Below are 24,171 nucleotides of genomic sequence, written 5' to 3' on the forward strand. Positions count from 1 at the left end.
TCTTCTTCTTCTTCTTCTTCTTCTTCTTCTTCTTCTTCTTCTTCTTCTTCTTCTTCTTCTTCTTCTTCTTCTTCTTCTTCTTCTTCTTCTTTTCCTCCTCCTCCTCCTCCTCCCCCCTCCTCATTCTCCTTCTCCTTCTTTTTCATCATCCTTCCCCCAGCCTAAAGAAACCTCCTCAGACACTGGAGCCAGGAGTCTGGCTTTGCTACATTTAAGTCTTCCTGCCAGAGAACTGAGAACTGCCCGCTGCTGAGCTGCTGAAGAGCCTACTTTGTAATTCAATCCAGCTGAAACAAGCAACAGAACCCAGATGAAACAAAGGGATGGGTCCTTAGGTTCTCCCATATGTGTTCAGTGCCGTGCATTAAAGATTGAGCCTTGATCAGAGAACTTTGTCTTGGCTCGTTATTTCTCTCGCTGTCCTTCCCATCCATCCCCAGCTTTCCTTTCAGGAACCCAGGAACCCGTGGCTGCTGGCGGCTTCGATGATGACAATGATGATGTGTTTGTATGTACACATAGACGTCTGAGGACAACTTGGGGGAACTCCCTTCTCTCCTTCCACTGCGGATCCCAGGTACCAAGAGGCTATTAGGCTCATGTAGCAAACGCTGAGCTTTCTCACTGGCTCTTAGCGTTGCTTTTGTCAGAGTACTTTCTCACAGCAACAGGGAAGAAAATGAGTCACAGAAGAGGTTCCCAAGCAGCTTTCCAAAGGCCTCGCAGCTTGAGGGGCCTCCCACACACAGGATGGAGAGCAGCTCCATGTCCTGGTACCCAGGGTGCATCAGAGAAAAGGACAAGCTGGGTGTAGCCTCATGCCCAAGACTTGAAACCACTGAAGAATTAAAGTCCAAATGGGAGGCAGGGAGGAAGAGGCAGGGGAGGGTGGAGGGCTGACATGAGATATGGAAGACAGGAGATCCCAGACTGTTCCAAGGGAGACTGAAGAAGACAGAAGCCACCTTGGGGAAGGAGAATGCCCCTGGTTCTAGATGGGTCAAGGAGAGAAAATACAGTGTCCGGGGACAAAACTGATGACGACAGGGTACCGGGGAGGGGTATCTGAGTCTGTGGCAATGGTGAGATTTTATTTTAATTATGAGGAGACTGCTGTGGCCATGGATGGCAGATCATAAAGAGAAGTGAGGAACTGAATCCGGTTTAACCAGTCGTGTTATTGCATCCGTGTGCAATAGACCAGAAAAGGTGCCAAAGAATCTGGCATTTGAGAACATAATCCCCAGAGAGACACGCGGCAACCCCTGTCCTCAGAGCACAGGCTATTGTTAAGGTAAAAGACATTCATTCAGCAAGATGTAAATGTGTAAAGAAATAGAAAAGAGAGAGGCTTGGCGCCAAGATCCTAGCACTTGAGAGGATAGTGTGTTCAAGGCAAGTTGGAGGGCAGCCTGAGCTACAGGCCAAGACTCTGTCTCAGAAAAATTAACTGAGGGCTGGTCCCAGGTAACTTTTCCACATTTGTCCCGCTTCGGAAGACACACTCCTGCCTCCCTCTCCTCTGCCTAATCGGTGATTAGCCTTTTCTCTACAGGATTTAGAATTTTAAGGAGGGATAACTGCGAACTTCTCCTTCCTTGGAATTAGAAGCAATGGAGGAAGTGCTCTGGCAGATTGTGCAGAGTTCCATCTTCAACAACCCTCAGACCATGCTGTGCTGCTAGGACTGCGGCTGATCAAAGGGTGAGGCAAATCCAGGCTTGGTAGGCCCGTGTTCAAACAATTCTCTACGCTGGACCACAGGCCTTCTCCAATAAAGGCTGGGACTGCTGAGCCCAAGGGAGGCTGTGCTACTGGAGTCGCTATAAATTATGGTGCCTCGGTAAACAGGAGAGCTTTGTAAAACAAGCAAGCAAACAAACTTCACTAGGAGCTGGGAGGCGGTGGCGCACGCCTTTAATCCCAGCAGGCGGATCTCGGAGTTCGAGGCCAGCCTTGTCTACAGAGTGAATTCCAGGACAACCAGGGCTACGCAGAGACCCAGTCTTGAAAAACAATACAAAACAAAACAAAACAAAACAAAACAAAACCAATTCACTGTGGTGTTAAACCAAAGCAATGACTATGTTTATCTAGGGCACGGGCAAGGCGTTTTTAAGACTCCACAGAGGTAGGACCGTCAGGACCATAAGCTACGGGAGCGTTCCGGAGACCACGTGGGCAATGAGGCTCCCACGCTCAGGCGCATGCGCAGTGTGGGCGGCGGCGCGCGTGCCCGGGCGGCCCACCGTTCGGCGCAGCTCAGTGACGGGGCGCGAGCTCGCGAGCGCGGAGGAGGCCGGGGCCTGAGCCGGAGCCGGAGCGCGCGCCGCTGCCCAGCCCGGCCGCGCCGGCCCCGCAGATGGTGACTCCGCGGCCCGCGCCCGCCCGGGGCCCCGCGCTCCTCCTCCTGCTGCTGCTGCTGGCCACTGCGCGCGGGCAGGAACAGGACCAGACCACCGACTGGAGGGCCACCCTCAAGACCATCCGCAACGGCATCCACAAGATAGACACGTACCTCAACGCCGCGCTGGACCTGCTGGGCGGAGAGGACGGGCTCTGCCAGTACAAGTGCAGCGACGGTGAGCCGCGACAAGGGGGCGCGGGGTGGCAGGGGGATGGAGGAGGGACAGTGCCCGGAGAGGGGGAATGCGAGAAGCCGAGCCAGGCAAGTGGATGGGGACGGGTATGGAGCGAGAAAATAAAGGGACTGGTGCCGGGCAGGGGGATGTGTGTGTGTGTGTGTGTGTGTGTGTGTGTGTAACAGGTAGATGAACAAGTGTGGGGCAGGTGGATGGGGCACAAGTGTGGGGCTAGAAGATGGAGGGGTACGTGTGGGGCAGGTTGATGGGGCGGGGGACACTTGCGGAGCAGGGGGGGGCGGGGACAGGGAATCGGGATGGAAGGACAAGTGGGGGACAGGGGGATTAGGGGAACAGACGCCAGACAGGCATTGACTGCGTCCTCGGGTGTGGAAAGAATGAGCAGTGCTTGGAGCGTGCTGTCCTTGGGATTGAGCAAGCTGGGAACAAATGTGAGAGGTCACCTGAGTGCGCACTCTGCACTCTACTCTCCTTTGCATCTGAGCTTCTCGCCCTCTCTCCCCGCCACTGCACAAAGTTGCCTAAGAACTTTCTGATGTACGGGAAAAAGCTGGGAGGGAAGTGGGACAGACTGAGTTTAGCACGTGCGGTCACGCACAGGCGCGCACACACGCACCATGTAATTGGTTCAGCTAAACATAGAAAGCCAAACGACAATTTAAAAGCCATCAGTTGGTGTTAAGTGCCGTTTTGTTTGTTCACCTGCAAAGCTGGGTAAAAGAAATTGTGGCTTTTGTATAGATTTCTGGTGTCCTTGGTTTTTGAGGGAGGTATACTGCATTGAAAAAGTTCCCTAACTTCTAGAAAACAATCTAAGACTTGCAGTTTTGGTTTGCTTTGATTTTTGAGACAGGGTCTCAGGTAGCCCATGCTGGCATTGAAGTTGATATGTAATTGAGACTGACCTTGAACTCCTGTTCCTTGGCCTCCCAGGTTTTGGATGACAGACACAAGCCATCTTGTCCGCCTTGTATCTTTCTTGGGTATCACTGGCCTCTCTTCCTTATTCTCTGTCAATATTAGAGTTTGTCTGCTCACTCCTTTCATTGTTTTTAAACATTCTGTTTGAATCTGAGAACTTGTGTCATTGGCAGCGTGAATAGTCATAAAATCAGCACTCAAGGCAGTGATTTGAGTGAGGGTTTTTGTTGTTGTTTTAGTGGTTTTTTTTTTTCTTTAAAGCATTCGATATGTGTGTGTGTGTGTGTGTGTGTGTGTGTGTATTTTGAGGGGTGGGATGAGGTTTCTGTTTGGCAATTCAGAATGTTAGGATAGAACTTGTAAAATCAAGTTTCTTATGAGATTAGCCAAGGCTACCAGCTGAAAATAATAGGGAAATTCATGACTTTAGTGAGAAACCCTGATTGCAGAGTTGGTAAACTTAATTTTAAAAAAGTCTCTCCTGTAAACCTGTGACGTCCCTGCAGCTTATAAGTCTACAGATAGCCTCCACCTTTATGATAATATAAAGAACATTCCATTGAATTCATTCTAGAGATCTCCATTTGCCTCCAAAACTTAGGCCTAAAACCTTCCACCGATACACACCAAAAAGAATATTTTCTTCCTGTACAATATTTTGTTTTTGTGAGCTGTATTAGTGGGGTGCCGTGGGTAACAAGGAGTAAATGATAACTTTGCTAAGGCAAAAGTTCTTTTTTTTTTATTAGATATTTTCTTTATTTACATTTTAAATGTTATCCCCTTTCCTAGTTTCCCCTCCAGAAATCCCCTATCCCCTCCCTCTTCTCCCTGCTCCCTAACCCATCTACTCCTGCTTCCTGGTCCAGGCCTTCCCCTACACTGGGGCATCGAGCCTTCACAGGACCAAGGGCCTCTCCTCCCATTGATGACCAACTAGGCCATCCTCTGCTACATATGCAGCTAGAGACACGAGTCCCACCATGTGTTTTCTTTGGCTGGTGGTTTAGTCCCTGGGAGCTCTGAGGGTACTGGTTGGTTCATATTGTTGTTCCTCCTATGGGGCTGCAAACCCCTTCAGCCCCTTGGGTCCTTCCTGTAGTTCCTTCATTGGGGACCCTGGAGGCACAAGTTCTAACTTCACTCCTGACCATTACGCAAACATTAGTCTTGACTGTGTGTCAGCCGTTGGAAGGTGGGGGATTCTGCAGTGGCAGATAAGATCCCTGTCCCTGGAGCTTGTGTTCTGATGCAGAGAAGCAGTCAGCACATCTGGACACAAGAAATGAGAGACTACCACAGTGGTCCTGGGAAGTACTGGGAGCCATTTGCCTTTCCTGTAGGCTGTTCCAGGACAGAAGAAGAAGAAGGTCTCAGGATTGGAAGTAAGAGGAGTGCTCTGTGGTAATCAGGGAAAGAATGTTCCAGCATGGAACAATGAGGACACATTTCCTGAGGGCACACACGGGCTCATAGGAAGCCAGTCACGGTGACTGAGGGTTTCTGCCTGTGGCAGTGGAAAGATGCAGCTGTTATTTACAGACACAAGGGTGACTTGAAACGTGCAGTCTTTATAGACAGCTTGTGAGCGCCAGCAGTAGAGTTGTTAACACTGAGAACATCTCAGAGCTATGCTGTTCCCACGAAAAGGTTGTTTCAAACCTCCCTTCACTTGCTACTCTTTGTTACCAATCTCCTGGGTAAGGCAAGAGCTGCTGAAGGCAACAAATGTCTGCACTTCCTGTAACCTCCCTTCCCTGAGCCCGGTGTTCTGGTACTTGTTCCCTTTGGCTCATCTTTCCTCTGATGGGAAAAGATGCCTTAATGAGAGTTATCTGGAGTTTTGGCTTTTTAAAAAAGAATTATTTATTGTATGCATACATGTACACTGTAGCTGTCTTCAGACACACCAGAAGGGGACATCTTAACCTATTACAGATGGTTGTGAGCCACCATGTGGCTGCTGGGAATTGAACTCAGGACCTCTGGAAGAGCAGTCAGTGCTCTTAACCACTGAGTCATCTCTCCAGCCCCTCCCTGAAGTTTTTTTTTTTTTTTTTTTTTTTGGATTTTTTTGTTTTTGTTTTGTTTTTTGTTTTTGTTTTTGTTTTTTGAGACAGGGTTTCTCTGCGAATGGCTGTCCTGGAACTCACTCTGCAGATCAGGCTGACCTCTAACTCAGAAATCCACCTGCCTCTGTCTCCCAAGTGCTGGGATTAAAGGTGTGCACCACCACTGCCTGGCTTCCGCAAATTTTTATGGGAACACATTTTATGTTTGCCATTTAGCCAGCTCCTTCTCTCTCTCTCTCTCTCTCTCTCTCTCTCTCTCTCTCTCTCTCTCTCTGTCTGTCTGTCTGGTGAGAGAGGCATGCATGTGGGTGTTTGGTTGTACACATACAGAGGCCAAGAGAGAATGCTGAGTGACTTTTTCTTTTGTTCTCTACAAAAGCTCACTGATCTGGCTGGCCACTGAGCTTCTGGGATCTGCCTGTCTCTCTTGCCCCCCAACACTGGGGTTATAAGCACACACTCATCTTCCTCAGCTCTTTATCTGGGTGCTAGGGATTTGAACTCGGGTTATCGTGGCATAATGGTCATCATTACTCACCTGGGCCAGCTTCACTTCCTTCCTCCCTGATCTCAAAGGAAAGGAAGTGAGACACAGTTTTCATTTCTGTTGAAAAATAGAAGAAAGTAGGTTCTAAAGTGTTTTTTAGAATTTTGAATAAGTTGTTCATTCCTCTAGTGATATATGTGTTAGCAGGAGGATCTAAGTGCTATATTGAGAATTGAGCGTTAGTGGAGGCAGGGTAGCCAGAATGGAGCCAGGCTGCTGTGTTCAAGAGCCCAGACAAGGGCTGGAGAGGTGGCTCAGTGGTTAAAAGCACTGACTGATCTTTCAGAGGTCCTGAGTTCAATTCCCAGCAACGACTTGGTGGCTCACAACCATCTGTAATCCTGTCTGTAGTGGGATGCCCTCTTCTGGTGGGTCTGGAGACAGCTACAGTGTACTCATATCAATCAATCAATCAATCAATCTCTGGAGACAGCTACAGTGTACTCATATAAATAAGTAAATAAATAAATCTTAAGAGTCCAGACAGAAAGGTGGCACTGATTTTGCATTGAGTTGGCAGGAGTTGGGGTGATGAGAGACGGTTGGATTTGAGGTATAACGTGAATGAATGAAGATTTTGACAGTAATTGTCACTAAGGCAGAGTCGGTAGTGGAGGTGATAGGAGGAGGGAATACTGGAGTCGTGTCTTTTTGTACCTGAGAAGTGTAGTTTCTAAGTGTGCAAAGGGAGGGGCTGGCCAGGAGCAGGTAACACACCCTGTTACTAGGGTAGAGGTAGGATGTGGGCACCGGCGTTAGGTGAGTGGGTTTTGATTAACTATTTTTCAGTGAAGAGGGAAGGAAGCCATCGGCTTCTAGAAATCCTAAGAATGAAGATACTGGGCCATCTGAGGAAAACAGGAAATGAATGACCTAGAGCAGAGGTTCTCAACCTGTGGGTCTCAACCCCACAGGGGTCACACATCAGATATCCTGCCTATCAGATATTCACATTACAGTTCACAACAGTAGCAAAAGTACGGTTATGAAGTAGCAACGAAAATAATTTTAGGGTTGGGGTTCACCACAACATGAAGGGTCACAGCATTAGGAAGGTTGAGAACCACTGGTCTAAGGAAAGCAGTTATTCTCAGAGCCACATGGAGATGAATGGGTTAAGTCTCAAGTGTTAAGTTTAGTGGTACCCTTAGTTGATGCCCTACTTACACGGTGGTAAGATCTTTGCATGACACCGCCGCCACCCTTGCCACCCTCTGAGAGTCTCACCTGCTGCATGTTCTTCCAGGTGAAATGACAGAGCCTGTTTGAGAGTATTTATATCAAATTCAGAAAAACTCAGTTTGAAGGGGAGAGGGAGGGGAAAGAGGATGATAGCCAGTGTCTCAATTCCTGTAAATGCTTAGGTTTTGACTGCAGAGAGAGAGGAGAAGACACTAAGAAGCCAGCCACTTTTGTCAGTGGTTCTTATGTGCTGTGGCCACAGTACATCATGATATTGTGGTTTGACTCCTAATTGTGTTTCTTCCAAATGAGCTTCCGTTTGCTTTGTAAAGGCTGGTAATAGGAGAAATGTTAAAAGTTTTAATGTTGAGCGTCTCTTAACACCACTTAAACACCACGTATAACAATATTTTAAATGATGTCAGTACATAATTTGGCACCTGAGTATTTACGAATGTGACGAACATACGTACGTGCAGGCAAAACACACAAACACTTATAAAATAAATACTTAGCTGATTCAGGTGCCAAATTATGTACTAACATTATTTAAAATATTGTTATACGTGCTGTTAAGAGACGCTGGACGTTAAAACTTTAACATTTTTTCTTAAATAAGCAGCTTTATATATGATTTGTTCTAAGTAATTATGCTTTAAAGTTAATCTTACTTATTGAGTGTGTGTCCATGTATTTAATTTTATTAGAGTGGGGGCAGAGAGAGCAAGAGGGAGAAAGTACACAGGGCCATGCCGTGGTCTGCGTGTGTGGTTGCTCAGTGGACAGCTTTTGGGAAGTAGTTCTCTTTTTTCACTGCGGAATCTGGGGCCCAAACTCAGGTTTTCAGGTTTGTAGGGCAAGAGCTTTTTGCCTGAGGAGCCAGCCTTTATACCTTCAGTATAAAGGTGAGTTTAGAACTTTAAAACCCTGAACTGTTTCAGCAAAGCAGTTACTTCTGCCGTTCGTGGTGGGTTTATTTGCTCATTCTATGGAAAGAGAACATCTTAATTTTGGCAGAGTATTTCTCATACCTAGTAATTTCTTAGGCGCTCACTGTGTGCTAGGCATCTTCTAGGGAAGGGAAAGGAGACAAAACAGTCATGCTAACGTGGTTCATAACCATCAGAAAAACAGCCAAGCTTGGTATCAGAAGGGAAGATGCTCTATCTAGATGGGGCCAGCTTGGAGGTGTTTGAGAGGAGAGACATCAGTTGGTTGTTCTAAAGGAACCCCAAACTGACAAAACCTACCAGCCCATGCCCCTTTCAGTGTGATGGTAGGGAGTCCGTTACCAGCGTTTATTTCAACATTCTTTCCAGTGTTTCATAAAAGGTAGGGATGGATCTTTTTTCCCTATTAATTTATGTATTTATCGCTTTACATCCCACTCACAGTCACCCCTCCTCCCAGTACATCCCCCACTCCCATCACATGGCCCCTCCCCACCCCTCCCTCCCCTTCATCTTTAAGAAGGGTGAGGTTCCCTCTGGCTACCAACCCAGCCTGACACCTCAACTCACTACAGGACTAGGCACATCCTCTCCCACTGAGGCCAGACCAGACAGCCCAGTTAAGGGACAGATCTTTGTTACTCAGTGTCACCACCCTCCCTCTGCAGGACACACATGCACGGCTCACATGGCTGCTCTACACCTTCACTCTCTCCTTTTACCTGTGGACTTTCTCTACCATCTTTGCCCCCAGTCCTCTGCGGCTCCATGGTGCTCATGGTTACTTGGTATCTTTTTCTAACTTCATTGGCTTAACAGTATCTCCTATGAAGAAAGTGTCTGTGCCTGTGGTGGATGCTCTCATCCCTAGGTTATGGCACTGTTACTACAGTCACGATGCCAGGGAGCATATCTACAGCTTGGAAATGAAGAGAGATCAGGTACAAAGGGAAGGGAAGATGGAAGAGCTGTTGTATGAACAGGAAATGAAATACATTCCTAGTTTTAAAAAGGAAAAAAAAAAAAAACCCAGACAGATAAGCGGCTATTAGAAGCGCACACACCTCCTTGCTTTGTATCAGCTGTCTAGGGGTGATAACGTTTGGACATGAATGGCGCCAGAAGTCTGCAGACTTGTAGGTGGGAAGGGGAATGTACCTGTCATCGAGCAAGCAGAAACACTGGGCATGCTGTCGTTTTAAAATAATAAGCCTGTTGTCCATCAGCTTCCTGACGGGTTTTCAGGTGATATGCTTCTGAATTTAAAACAGTTGTTAACCTGAAACACTATATATAGTACATACCCTCTTTCCAGGTTTGAACACGCTATAGTGTATTTGTAGTGCTTTTTAAAAAGATGATTAATGGTCTGGCTCGTTGATTTATATATATCTCTAGAGCCGTGGTTCTTGACCTTCCTAATGCTGTGACCCTTTAATGCAGTTCCTCAGGTTGGGATGACCCCAACCATAAGGTTTTTTTGTAATTTTGCCACTGTTCTGCATCATAATGTGAATGTCTGATATGAAGACTATCTGATGTGTGACCCGGGTGGAAAAGCCAGTCAGCTCCAAAGGAGTCGGGGCGCACAGTTTGAGAACCGCTGAACTAGAGGTTTGTGACTGTTTGAAATCACTCTCTGTTTAAACCGGCTCAAGAGACAGCTTTATACTAATGTGGAAGGAACTGCAGACTTTCCCAAGAATGCTTTGCCAGTTTAGCCTTTCTTCCTGCTATGGTTTGAGTATGGCTTCTCCCCTCCAAAACTGAAATTTCATCTCCATGAAAAGATGCAGTACTAAGAGGTGCAACCTTTAGGAGGTGCAGAGGACTCTGCCCTCATGAATTGATCATTGTCTGAAATGTGTCTACTTCATGAATCAATAGGGTTGTCTTGTGACTGGGTTTGCAGGAAAGCCAGTTTGGCTGCTTTCTCTCACTCTGGTCTCTACTCCCGTGATGCTTTGATCTTTGAGAGGATGAAGCCAGCGAGAAAGCCGCAGCCAGATTCAACTCCTGGACTTTGGATCCGTTATATGAGCCCAAATAAACCTTCTTTAAAAAACTGCCTTGGCCCTTGTGATATTAGCAACAGGAGTCAGCCTGGGCTGGGGGTGTAGCCTAGTGCTAGAGGTCGGCCCTCACATTTGCAAGGCCCTGAGTTCAGTCAATCCCCAGCACCACAAAACAAACAAACAATAAACTAAGGCATCTGCCTTCTTACGCAGGGCTTTAAACCACAGACAAAAATGTGTATTTTTCATGACAGTCCCGTGGGAACAGTAAGCTAGCTAACACTTCACTTAAACAGAGTCACAGCTGGCTGAGTGGGCTTCCAAAGGCTGGGTTAACACCATGCCTGCTGCTAGAGGGGACTCATCTACAGTGAGGTGCTGCTTGCCTCAGTTCAGATTAATATCTGTGCTCAAGTGTATGATTCCAGGTCATACTGGGCAGATAGCTCTAGATGTAAAGCTTATTAAACAGTGGCAGATGATGAAGTAACTCTTACAAAATAGAACTCAACAATCCTGTAATAAGTCTAAAACCTTAATAACAGAGATGCGGAAATGCTGAAATTCTACATGTAGGTATATATTTATATAAATATATATATATGTATATATATATACATATATATATATTTTTTGAGACAGGGTCTTTCTGTGTAGCCCTGACTGTCCTGGAACTCACAATGTCAATGAGGCTGGACTTGAACTCAGATCTATCTGCCCCTGTCTCCTGAGTGCTGAGATTAAAGGCCTGTAACACCACACCCAGCTAGGAGTAGATATTTTAAAAGCTCAATGTTAGGAAGTCCTTTTTTCTTTTCTTTTTATTATTGCTGCCATTTGATAGTTTAGCCCTGAGATACAGCTTCCATGAGCTGTGTTAAAATGAATCTTCTGTTGCCTCAATCATCATATTTAATGATTAAGTTTTATAGTTTATTTATTCATTTGTGTATGATGTATGCATATGGGTGTGTGTGGAAGTCAAGAGGACAGTTCTCAGGAACTGGTTCTCTTTATCATGTGGGTTGGGGGTGGAGTTGAACTCTGGTAGCTAGGCTTGGTAACATGCTTTACCAGCTAAGCCATCTGGACGGTCTGGATGGGCCCTGGCTGCCACATTTTAAAGCGCTGTAACACTCTAGAAGTGGTCATTGTTTGTAGGTCAGTAAATGAAGGCCCAGGAAACTCCAAAGATGGAAGAGTCAACAGTGGTAGTGTTTATTTATAACACATGTGACAGATGTCATAGGGAGCAACCTTCTATGTCTGCCCAGTGCCCATCGATCTGACCATTTGTCAACAGCATTCGTCGAAAATGGAACTACGGGTAGAAGCCACACTAGGCACGGGGCATGTACAACAGAGAAAGGTGTGCCTCAGCTTACATTTCAGTATGGAGAACCAAACAGTACATGAAGTAGGCAGGCTAATAGCATGGTGTGTTAGAAACCATGCTGGTCACAAGTATCACTAGGAAAAGCCTTGCTGAGTGTGAGTCTTCTGCTCGGGTGATTCTCACAGAATGCCATGACCTGGGTCTGCTGTGAAGAGACTTTCTTTATTCGCTGCATTCCTGAAAGAGTTGGCTGCAGGGAATGGAGGCAGACTCTCTGGTCCTATCGTGCCCTGCAGTGTCTTAAAAGTGTTAGATAGCCATTGCCTAACCTAATCTTTCTTAGGTTAGGCTTTAGCTAACACCTCCTGGTTGGTGGGTATTGAGCTTTCTGTGGACGCAGTGCGCGCCTGGCAGGTTTTCACCTGCGAGACTCCAGCATTGGATGTGCAGGAGGCAGGGCTGCTCTCTCGTGTGTGATGCAGTATCGTGTGCACCCTTGCAGTCCTCTGAGGTCCAGGATAAGCTTTGGCCTGTTCTGACAGTGTGTGTCAATAAATATGATGGCCTTGATGAATGCTTCACATCTGTGTATGCGCTGCACATTCGCGTGTGCCCTGCATTCTCCATGAACTGAAAATAACCCCATGATCAAGCACTCTAGTGCCCAGCAAAATAAATACACCACTCTTTATGTTCTGTCCAGTAAATATTAAACATCTTCAGGGCTAGTCAAGCATGTTGCATACCTTTGTATATTATTTCTTTCATTTTTAAAAAACTAATTATGACATCATTTGTATTTTATATAGGATCGAAGCCTATTCCACGCTATGGATATAAACCATCTCCACCAAATGGCTGTGGCTCTCCACTGTTTGGCGTTCATGTAAATATTTTTTTTTTTTCCTTAGATAAGCTTTGTGACTGTTAGTCTAATATTTTTAGTAAAGTTTCCTCAGGCTCACAAATAACTTTATTAGAATGATCGCATTTATTATTGTTTTCTGATAAAACACATTTAACAACTAAACAATATCAAATGGGTCTAAAATAATGACTTAATTTTTATTTTGTATAAGTATCACATAAATGATATTTTCTAATTATTACAAACATAACTTGAAATTTTAAAGTACAAAGTAATACTGGTTAGGGAGGGACAAAGTGGGTGAGGCTGGTTTTCTGTATGAACCAGGGCTGAGTGAGGCACAGTGTAGTGATTGCTGCAGTTGTTCTTGGGTAGACAGACAAGCCAGGAGCCACAGGCACAGGGCGGGTTTATACAAACAGTTCCTGCCCACCAGGCTTGTGTGAGTTAATTAAAACAACTCAAGCTAAGTTATAGATTCAAAGTAATGGTATCTCTTGAAAATGGAAAAATATTTAAAGTTAAAAGACAAGCCACCATTTGAATTATAATTGTTTAAGAATTTTCTGCAGCATTTCACAGAAAGTACATTTATTTGGAGGAAGGGTCATAAAATAATTTGAAAATCCAAAGATCATAAAAGTCCTAGAGATTTCTTTTAATGTTCTTAGGCTTGTTATTTGTAAAGCTATGCTTTGGGGGCTAAAGGGATGGCTCAGTGAGTAGGAGTGCTTTTGTGTAGGCATGAGCCCTTGAGTTTGAGTCCCCAATGTCCACATACAAGCCAGGCATGGCTGCATGTATCTGTGACCCTAGTGTTGGGGGATGGAGACAGGCAGAGCCTCAGAGCTCTCTAGATAATCCGTGTAGCCGAAACAGTGGTCTTCAGGCTCAGTGAGAAAATTTGTCTCAGGGTAGTGAGGCTGACAGCAATAGAGGAAGACACCTTCCTCTGGCTGCCTTCCTGTGGCCGCTATTACACACACACACACACACACACACACACTTCCTCACATGATTAATTAAATAAAGCAAAAAAGAAAGCCAGTTGTGCATTGTGTTTTGGATAGTTAAAAAGTTGTGAAAGTTACTGCCATAACTTTAACACTGCAAAATTGAGGAGTGGGTATGGCTAACACAGTTACATGGCTGGGAATCGGTAGGAGAACAGGAAGATTCTAACACAGGAAACATTTATAGGCAGCTGTGGATTTGGGGATTGTCTACACAGTTGTCATTTACTTCTATGGAGTCCATTTGAATGTGTCACTTATGCCGGGAGCTTTGCATCTTACTGACAGCAGTCTATCCACTGCATCTCACAGCTGAACATAGGCATCCCTTCCCTGACCAAGTGCTGCAACCAGCACGACAGATGCTATGAGACCTGCGGGAAAGGCAAGAATGACTGTGACGAGGAGTTCCAGTACTGCCTCTCCAAGATCTGCAGAGACGTGCAGAAGACGCTCGGACTAGCTCAGAACGTCCAGGGTAAGGGTGGCCTGCTGGCTGGGCTCGGATGGCTTCTAATAGTGCAGCAAACACATCAGGAGAGAAGTGTGCATCTCACAGGCATTCACTGGCATGATCTAGCTGTGTCGCTTGCCTGCAGTGAGGAGCGAACTGACCATCTTTGTAATCTAAAATTATACACGGTCACAAAAGCAAAGTGTTCAGAAGGAGAATCTGAGGCAGAGAAGGGACTTCATCTCCCTTAGATATGTAGATCTACTCGTTCAGAAACTAAATGCCGAAGCCTGGAAGCAAGCTGTCATAGTCCGCTTGGGATGCTGTAGTAAAGTGTAACAAACTGAGGTTGTTATAGACAACAAATAATTCAGGAGGCTAGGGATTACATGATGAAGGCAGAAATAGCCATCATCTGGCAAGTTTCTCTGCTTGGTTTATAGACCATACCTTCGAGCTGTATCATGAGACATGGGGAAAAGGACTAGGCAGGTCTCTGGGATTCCGTTTTGTTTGTCTGCACTTCTGTTGTGTTGCAGTACTGAGGATTACAGAAGTGTCTTGAGTGTTTGTTAGACAAGCCCTTCACTGTTGAGCTATGTCTGGAAGTTATACCATTTTTAATGTGACTTATCCCATTCATGAGGGCACTGCCACGGTGACCCAGTTATTTCCCAGAGTCTTTCCTACCCTAATTTCTTTACCTTGGAGGTTAAGACTTCAACAGATAATTCTTAGAGGAACATAGATATTCCTATAGACAGACAGTCGTAGCACCAGTGACTTTTAGTGTGTAGTGCAGCTGCTACATTGATGGCTCATGTGCCTCTAACCCCAGATTAGGAGGCTGCACGTTGCTTGGCTTTTCCTGGGGATGTGTAAAGAAGTGATGTTCATACTAGATTGAGCACCAGTAACAGCCCAAAGAAACAATTACATCAAAGTCCAGCACCAGTGAGGTCATCAAGGGTGCCTACAGGAGCTCAAGCAACTCAGAAAGCTACATCACCTCAAGTTCCACTCTGGCATGGGTGACAAGGACTTAAGGAGGTTGCTTCATTAGAGCCCTGCCTTAGTTAGGGTTTCCAGTGCTGTGAAGAGACACCATAGCCAAGGAAACTCTTAAAACAGACATCATTTGTCTTAGTCAGGGTTTCTATTCCTGCACAAACATCATGACCAAGAAGCAGTTGGGGAGGAAAGGGTTTATTCAGCTTATATTTCCACATTGCTGTTCATCACTGAAAGAAGTCAGGACTGGAACTCAAGCAGGTCAGGNAGCAGGAGCTGATGCAGAGGCCATGGAGGGATGTNCTTTATTGGCTTGNTTCCCCTGGCTTGCTCAGCTTGCTTTCTTATAGAACCCAAGACTACCAGCCCAGAGATGGCACCACCCACAAGGGGCCTTTCCCACTTGATCACTAATTGAGAAAATGCCTTACAGTTGTATCTCATGGAGGCATTTCCTCAACTGAAGCTCCTTTCTCTGTGATCACTCCAGCTGTGTCAAGTTGACACAAAACTAGCCAGTACAACATTTAATTGGGACTGGCTTACAGGTTCAGAGATTCAGTCCATTGTCATCATAGCAGGAAGCAAGGTAGTGTCCAGGCAGACCTGGTGCTGGAGAAGGAGACACGTTCTTCTACATCTTGTTCCTAAGGCAAACAGGAGAAGAGTGACTTCCAGGCAGCTAGGAGGAGGGTCTCCATGCCTGCCCCACAGTGACATACTTCCTCCAACAGAGCCGAACCTATTTCAATAAGGCCACACCTCCTAATCTTGCCACTCCCTGGACTGAGCATTTCCAACCACCAGAAGCCCCAGCCTCCTGCCCACCTGTGCACTCGTACATCCTTAGGAGCAAGAGCAGCCGGGATGCACATGGGAAAGGTGGCTGGAGCCTCAGGGAGGGGACACTGACAGCCCCTCTCCTGTGACCTCAGACCTGGCTAACACTATATTGTTTTGCTTATTTATGGTCATGACTTTAATGCCAGTGCATTCTGTGGGTCACTACAGTGGCCTCTCTCCATGAGGATGGTCAGGTCAGAGGAAATGGCTTCTCCTACACTCCACCCTTTCTTTAGTGCTTACATTCTTTCTATTCTTTTTTTTCCTTTTTTTTTTTTTTTGATGTCCCCTGAGCCTTGGAGAGGTGGATGTGAGTGCATATGTGTAAGTATGTGCACGCACCTGATTATTTCTGAGCAGTGAGTCTCTTTGCCATGACAGCAGAGACTTATCCTCAGTGTTTGGCCAGCTATGAGACTCTGAGATCACTGTAAAATAAGCCTCTCTCCAAGACGGACGCAGACAGCAGCAAAAATATGTGGGCATAAACAAGAATGAACATTTAATTGGCAGTTTAACAAAACAGGCACTACACTCTCCCAAGTGCAGCCTGCAGTTTCCCCAGGGCTTTGCCATGTCTTAAATACTAAGCCTTGGTACCCTCGCATGTAACAGGCCTTAAGTCTGACCAGAAAGTAGTCGGCTCTCCCCATAACAAGTGTCCCATAGTGCACCATGGGCACGTCTTGCATGGCATGTTGATGGCATTAACACCAAGGGGCACAGCCAAGCAGAAATCAGTGGCAATAGTTCCCCAGCAAGCTATCGCCTTCTGGCACGGGGAAGAAGCCTCAGACTGCTGTCAGCCTGATTTCATCATGTCCTACAACCCCAGCAATGGGGACTCACTCTCCAGTTACTGTGTGTGACAAGGGCAATGGTAATAGAAATGATGCCATCCAGGGCCAGCTTAGTGAGCTGGTAAATTTACAGGCGCATCTTACAGAATATGGATGATGGCTGGAAAGTACCGGTTGTACTGAAAGTCCCACCCTAGAGCAGGTGATGACTCACGAAAGCTAAGTCACTGGAGCCCCAACTACCAGTCAACCGTGTCATAGCGGAACTGAGATCTCTGTGGAAATATAAGTCACAACTCAGTCTGAGTATGTTTAAGACTTTTTCTTCTATGAAGCAAAGACTAAAGTCAGAAGATAAGTGGCAAAGATAAAGCCAGGAAAGAAAACTAGCATTTTTTTTTCATTTTCCTTAAAATACTGTGCTAGATAATAAAGTTTTCTTTTGATGCTAACAAAAGCCCCAAGTGCCAGACGGGATCCCAGAGTCTCTCAGGGAAGGGAAGTGAGGACGGCCACTCTCTCACTCTGGAGCCTGTGCTCTGTCTGTTGACTGCTCCAGACGGCCTCATGCTGCAGCTCTGACTCTGAAACCCAGGAAGCCCTGGCCAGGAGGAGCTCTCGCCTCAGATGAGCCAGGGGTCACTGCTTACACCCACCAGGGTGCTTATGGCTACAGTCGCCAACTGAGGCACAGCTGGATGGATTTCTTGTCTTCTTACATAAAATAGACACAGAAGCATGGCCAGGTGCTGCTCTCCAGAGACGACGGGGCGCTGTAATGGCTGTAATGGCGCAGGGTTTGGGGAACTTGAAAAGGATGAGTTTTAGAGTAAGGGTCTTCCTTGATGTGAATATCTGAAAAGCGTATCTTGGTTGCTGGAAGCTATTTTTTGGTTCAGCTCTGTGAACCAAGGTCTGAAGTTTTTTAGGAGAAGTAGTTGATAACCTTTGTTTAGTTTTAATTTTTAAAAACCTACCAGGAGTAACTACTTTTGATTCCCATGAGCATCCACCCCAAAGCCCAATTTTAGAATTGGTCAAAGAAAGAGAATGGGTTCCATTTAGCATGAGCATCTGTAATAACATGCGGCCAGTTCTTAGAAGCCACGGGTCACAGTGATGCCGTGAGGTTTCCAAAGGTTTTCTTTTTCTTTTTTTTTTTTTTTGGGGGGGGGGCTTGTTTTAATTATGTTTGTATGTGTGTGTATACCACAGCACACAAGCAACGGTTAGAGGACGTAGCTTGTGTGGGTGTGTGTGTGTGTATAGGATGGTTCTCTCCTTCACCGTGGGGTGGAATTCAGAGCATCATGCTTGCAGCAGGTGCCTTTGTGCACTGAGCCATATCTTGAGCCCTGATGTTAATGAAGACCAAGGGTACAGCCTCATTCTGGAGCAAAAGATTACCCCCTGCCATGTAAGCACGGTGGTTGTCAGACATCTTTATTGTCATTGCTTCTTTAAGTTAAAAGGAAACTAACACTGATGACACAATTTGTGTTTCATAAAGATTGATTATGTGTCTATAAAAAATTATCTGAATAGTTAAAACTGAGTGCATGCATGCACGCACGCACACACACACACACACACACACTGACCTGCTGCATGTTTGTGTGCCTGCTGCCATATGTGTGGCCGTGTGCTCCAGCAGGTGATAGAGGAGGGAGCTGAGTGATGCCTGACACCTGCCTAGTGGTGACGACACATCTTTACCCTGCAGCATGTGAGACAACGGTGGAGCTCCTCTTTGACAGCGTCATCCATTTAGGCTGCAAGCCATACCTGGACAGCCAGCGGGCTGCATGCTGGTGCCGTTATGAAGAAAAAACAGATCTATAAAGACCCTGACTGCTGGAGAGCAGGCAAAAATGGAGGACCATTCTTGCCAAAGATCCGATGCTTTAACAGCCTAATGCTGCCTTAGTTTTGTGTCGACGGGTCACTTTGAGACCTTTCTATACTGTGTCTTTTTTTAAAACCTCAAAGTGAAAACGGTGGGGGGCCAGGCAGAAACAGAGGGAAAGCATGCTTGAGATGGACAGTGAGCAGGACATCAAGAGCATGCCTTCCTGAGACTCGCTGTCTTGGTGGCTCCCCCAAACTGGGAAGAAAAGCTTAAGCCCGTGTGACTTGGTGTTCATAGCTGTACTTAACAATAAAAATGAAAGCAAATGTAAAATTCATTGTAAGGACTTTTCAGCATTATTTTATTTTGAAATACAGGCCAATCTTCCCATAGAACTATTATTTATTTTGAAATTTCAGATGTACATTTATACTTGGAAAAACTATTATTTCTCCATTTTAATTATAGATAATGTGTTGTTTCTCTGAAGCCCACTAAGATAGGTATAAATATGTTACCTACAACCACAAGGTTTCCAAGTGTGTATCTCTTGTACAGTTGGAATCACGGTTGATACTTCTCTGGAGAGACACCCCAGGACATCTGAGTATTGGGATGTGCACAGTATTCAGGAGCCCAGCTTCCTATCTCACAAACCGCTTAGAGTGAATGTCATTCCTCTTGTGCTGTGAGCTCTAGGAATGACGGGTTTAACGGGCCAAGTCCAAGCTCTATGAATCTGTGCGCTATATGCTGCTGAGTTTGTGGTTACTCCCTCATCCCCATTTCCCATCTTCTATCCTGGAGTAGTGTTAAAAGTCTGACATTTTCTAATGGAGGTCTTAATAAAAGCTATTTACTTCTTGATAATCTCCTGAGAGTGTTTTCAAGTCTTTAATTGTGAAATTGAAGAAGATTCGAAAGGTGAAGTAGAAAGAACCGTCTTTTATGACTCTCTCACTTACACTGAGAATTAACAAGTGTGAAAACAAATCCTAGAAAACCGTAGCAGTCTCTTAAAACGATGGACTTGGAAATGTTTGATGGTCAGAGTGCTCACCTGCGTTGGCCAATGACTGACGGTTTCCCCATCCCAGACACTGAGCTCTGCTGACCTTTGGAGTGATGCATACAGGGTAAGCTGCCTGGAGTGTCAGAAAGGAACATGGAGGCAAGAGGCTCTTTGTCAGTCATCACAGGTGGCACTGTGCAGAAGGAAGCTCATGCTGAGGGAAGGGCTGTGCTCTTGGCCTTGACAGTGAGTCGCTACATGCAACGGAATCTCTTCTCTTGAAGGTGAGATGAAGGCACCCTAATGTTACTCGTGTCTCCATCAGACAAGAACAAGGGTGTGCCTGGCAGCTACATGGGCAAACTAGACTTCAGGAAAAATGCATGGGGGCCCTTAATCGATACTTTCCGGAGGGGAATGAAACAGGCGAAAAAATCTTCCTACACATACTGCATTACATTGTTCAAAAGTTACAGAAATTTTATATATGTATATATGTATGTATATATATGTATATGTATATGTATATGGCTGGATAGGTGGCTCAGCAATTACAAGCCCTCACTAATCTTGCAGAGGACCCAGGTCATTCCCAGCACCCACATGCATCTGTAAACTCCACTTCCAGGTAATCAGCCCTTGTGACTCCTGGAAGCACTAGGCAATGCAAGCGGCACACAGACTCTCATATACATAAAATAAAGCCAGATGTTTGTTTTAAAACAGCGAGACTCTATCAGTGAATGAAAAAAATAAGGAGGGACATGATGGCGCCGAGGTGTGTGGGAGGAGGAGGGTTATTGTAGATAACAGGGAGAGTGGAGCCAGGGCCGGAACATCTGGGAGAGTCCAGAGTAACATGACTCCCAGCCAGGCCAAGTGAGAAGCAGGGGAGGGGAGAGCCACGAGAGTCAAGAGTAGGTGAAAGGGCCAGGTAGCCAAACTGGCTGGATTACACAGGGAAGGACAGCCCAGCCCCTGGGCTGGAGAAGTTAGGCTAGGGGGTTGGGGTATGGCAGCCATTCTCTGTAACAGGTAGGGACTAGAGGATGATGGGAGAACCTGTCGCTTTGATATGTTATATAGGCTCCTCAGCCTTTTGTGCCCAGTGTGAGATGTAAAAGTCAGCCTCACTTTCATGTGCTAGCTACCGTGATGCTGTTCTTAATGGTTTTGGATTACTTCTTTCTTAAAATAAATGTATGTATGTATGTATGTATTTATGTGTGTATGTATGTATGAATGTATATATGTATGTATGTATGTGTATGGGCATTTGGCCTCCATGGATGTCCATACCATGTGCATGATGCCTGGTGTCTGCAGAGGACAGAAGAGGGTGGCAGTATCCCTGGAGCTGGTGTTAGAGCCGATGGTGAGTGGTGATATGGGTGTTGGGACCTGGGATCTTCTGGAAGATTATCCAGTGCTCTTAACCACTGAGCCATCTCTCCAGCCTCTAGATTTCTTCACATCTGTAGCGTCTTTGACACCCCTGTTGACAACTTAACTTCCTTGGTTCTCGGGCTTCCCTCCCTGTGGCAGAGTTCTGAGAAAAACCAAAGGCGGAAGTGGTTTTTATCCCTGGTCACTGCCCACTGTTACGGGGCCTGCTGAGAAGATGAAGGTAGAGGGCTTGTAGCTCCCAGAGGAGAGACAGGGAGGGGCTGAGCACAAGACACACCCTGGGGGGAGAGGGGCTCCACCTTGGACAGTTCTCCATCAAATCCCAGTAGTTATTCAGCTGTGAACTGACCACTGCTTTGATGTCTTGATGTTTATGATCCAGTGACACCCCTCGGCAGTACCAGCAGGTGGCAGACAGGCTGCTTCCAACTGGGACACAACTGTGACACAACTGTGACTTCCTTAAGTCAGAATCCTAGAAACTTAATGTTTATGTGAGTTCTCTGAGGCAAACAAATTAGAGGGTTGGCAGAATTAGCGCTGGAAAATGTTAGCACTGAACAAATTATGATTCTCAAATTATTTAGAATATGTTCCCTGTGTTTCATTCCTAGCATAGGTGTCAAGCTAAAAGCCTTTGGGATAGTAAATTCCATAAAAGCGAGTAGTAGTCAGGTATGGGGCCAGTCCCTCCTGTCAGCCAACTTCTGGTCTCCGTTCGATCTGGCATGGCTTACTAGTGTTGCTTTTTTTTTTTTTTTTTTTGTCTTCTTCCTTCCAGGGAAGGAAGCTTGCTAGGGTTCCAACAAGTGGCTGTCTGGCAGGAATGTGCATCAGACTCATGGAAGTGGACCTCAGCCACTTACTGTTGATAGTGCTTGCTTTAAAAGTCTAAAATGACGCATCTGTCATTTGTAAGTAAGTTATTGCAGCTTGGATGGAAAACACAAACTAATATTTGAGCACTTGGTCGGCAGCTAGTGGTGCTGTTGGGGTTGTGGAATGTTTAGAGGGCGTGGCTAGAACTGAAGGAGTGAGTCACTGTCCGGACGGACGCTGAGCCTTTAGCTCTTTATCCCAGGTCTGCTTCTGCTTTAGATCTGTAATGTCGTCAAAGGCCTGGGTATTAAAGGCTTGGCCCCCAGTCCCGGCCACTACCGAAGGTCATGGACTTGGGGAGGACACTGGGGCTCCCCTCTCCACCCTGCCTGCCTTTTGCTTGCCATGAGGTGAGCTTCTTCCTCTGTCATATACCCATACCATGCCGTGCTGCTTTGCCTCAGATCCCAGAGCCATCGGCCACCCAATTGGACTGACTTCGTTTGGGTTCTAGTGCTGTGAAGAGAAACCACGACCATGGCAACTCTTTTCTTGTTGGTTTGTGTTTCAAGACAGGGTTTCTCTGTGTCCCAGAGCTCCCAGAGATCTGCTACCACACCCAGCTATCAGAGCAACTGTTATAAAGAAAAACATTTAGCTGGGGCTGCCTTACAGTTTCAAAGATTTAGTCCATTATCACCAAGGCAGGGAGCATGGCGGCATGCAGGCAGACATGGTGCTGGAGGAGGGAGGAGAGTTCTGTATGTAGATCTGCAGGGAGCAAAGGAGGCTGTGTGTCGCGATGGTTATAGCTTGAGCACAGGAGACCTCAAAGCTCCTCCCCACAGTTAGCTACTCTTTCTCCAACAAAGCCACACCTACTTCCACAAAGCCACGCCTCCCAATGGTACTGCTTTTATAGGCTAAGCATTCAAACACATAGAGTCCCTGGGAGCCAAGTCTATTCAAACCACCATGGAGACTGAAGCCCTTGAAGCTAAGCTTTATTTTGTAAACATTTTTCTTTTTCAGGTTGATTTGTCTAAGGCATTTGTTATAGGAATAGGCTGCAAACCACCAATGAAAAATTTATTGAATGTCAAGTTAGATGAAATGTTACCTCAAAATCCATAATTACAGTTACATGTGCACGCTATACCTCCAGCACTCTGGAGGCTGAGGCAGGATAATGGGTTAGAGGCTGGACTGGGCTACAAAGGGAGACCTACCTCAAAATAAATAATTAAAATAAAACACCACATAATGAAATCCCTTTAATTACATAGACTATAAAAGTAATGGAGTCTGGAGAGATGGCTCAGAAGTTAGATATACTTGCTGCCCTGCCAGTGGGTTTAATTGGGCAGCTCACAGCCACCTCTAACTCCTGCTCTAGGGTCCTTCTTCTCAGGACTCTATAGGCACATGGAAACATGTACACAAATACACATACAGGTGTGTGTGTGTGTGTGTGTAAGTGAAACAGTAGTAAGGAAGGTGTGATTGTGCCTATCTTTAATCCTTGTACTTGGAAGGTGAGGCAGGATAAAATCACAAGTTCAAGGCCAGTGTGAGTTATATAGGAAGATCATGTATCCAAAGGGGAAAGAAGTAATACAATGTTTTTGAGATAAGAAGTACTAAGCAAGAAAAGCAGTCCCTTTTATCTGCTCCTTTCAAATTTGTGGAAGGCCAGCCAGTCTCGGACCCTGATCCTATATAGTGAGATATAGATGCATTGTCAGGGCTCAGATAAATGATGAAAGTCATATCCAAAGCATAGGCAGTCTTGGGAGTCAGACAAGACATTCAAACCAGGAAGGTGGTTGACACCCTGAAGCTCGCTCTGTGCTAGGTCTAGGCAGCTGGGCTGGGGATGATGAGACCTAAATAGGTAAAAAATAAAATAAAAATAGACCACGCTGTTTCCCCGAACAAGAGAAGGGAGAGCAACTCACAGCCATTTTCCCTGAGCTTCCCCCCTGAAAGGCACAGTTCTGAGCAGTTCTGAGTGCAGGTTTAACTGGTCACCACCACTGGAGGAAGAGTTTGAAATGCCATGTCGTAATGACAGAGAAAATCATTATTAAGACAATTGAATATTACTAAGCCCAACCCTCTTTACTTGCCATCAAAAGGGGCCCAATGAATTTCAGACACTTTTTTGGGGGAAGGGGAAAAAGGTTTATTCAGTAAGCAAGTCGCAGTAGACTGTCATTCTGAAAGACTTCCCCTGTCTTATTTTAATGGAAATGGTGACTTTGAGACTAGTGAAGGACAAAGGCTGTGCATAGATACCTGCAGATGCCCTGCAGCAGGCATGAGACTATGAATGTGTGAGCCTGCCCTGCCCTGTTAAAGAACCCTCCCTCATATACACACATGCACACACACACTTCCTACACATATACACATGATTAAATAGTGTAATAAAAGACCCCTCAGTCAGATAGTAACACCTTAACATAA

General features: G+C 45.8%; 1 protein-coding gene across 2 annotated transcripts; it reads left to right on the forward strand.

The window, feature by feature from the left end:
• Window positions 1–2,255: 2,255 nt before the first annotated feature.
• Pla2g12a (phospholipase A2 group XIIA) lies at window positions 2,256–19,334 on the forward strand. Of its 2 annotated transcripts, none has more exons than XM_021158068.2 (4): window positions 2,256–2,582; window positions 12,436–12,512; window positions 13,820–13,985; window positions 18,270–19,334. In XM_021158068.2, the coding sequence occupies exons 1-4, from the start codon at window positions 2,363–2,365 to the stop codon at window positions 18,287–18,289; spliced, it is 483 nt and encodes a 160-aa protein (XP_021013727.1). In that variant the 5' UTR covers window positions 2,256–2,362; the 3' UTR covers window positions 18,290–19,334. The 2 variants fall into 2 exon arrangements, with proteins under 2 accessions (XP_021013727.1, XP_021013726.1); XM_021158067.2 differs by having other exon boundaries at window positions 18,339–19,334.
• Window positions 19,335–24,171: the final 4,837 nt, after the last annotated feature.

This window comes from Mus caroli, chromosome 3 (genome assembly GCF_900094665.2).
Source record: "Mus caroli chromosome 3, CAROLI_EIJ_v1.1, whole genome shotgun sequence".
NCBI lineage: Eukaryota > Metazoa > Chordata > Mammalia > Rodentia > Muridae > Mus > Mus caroli.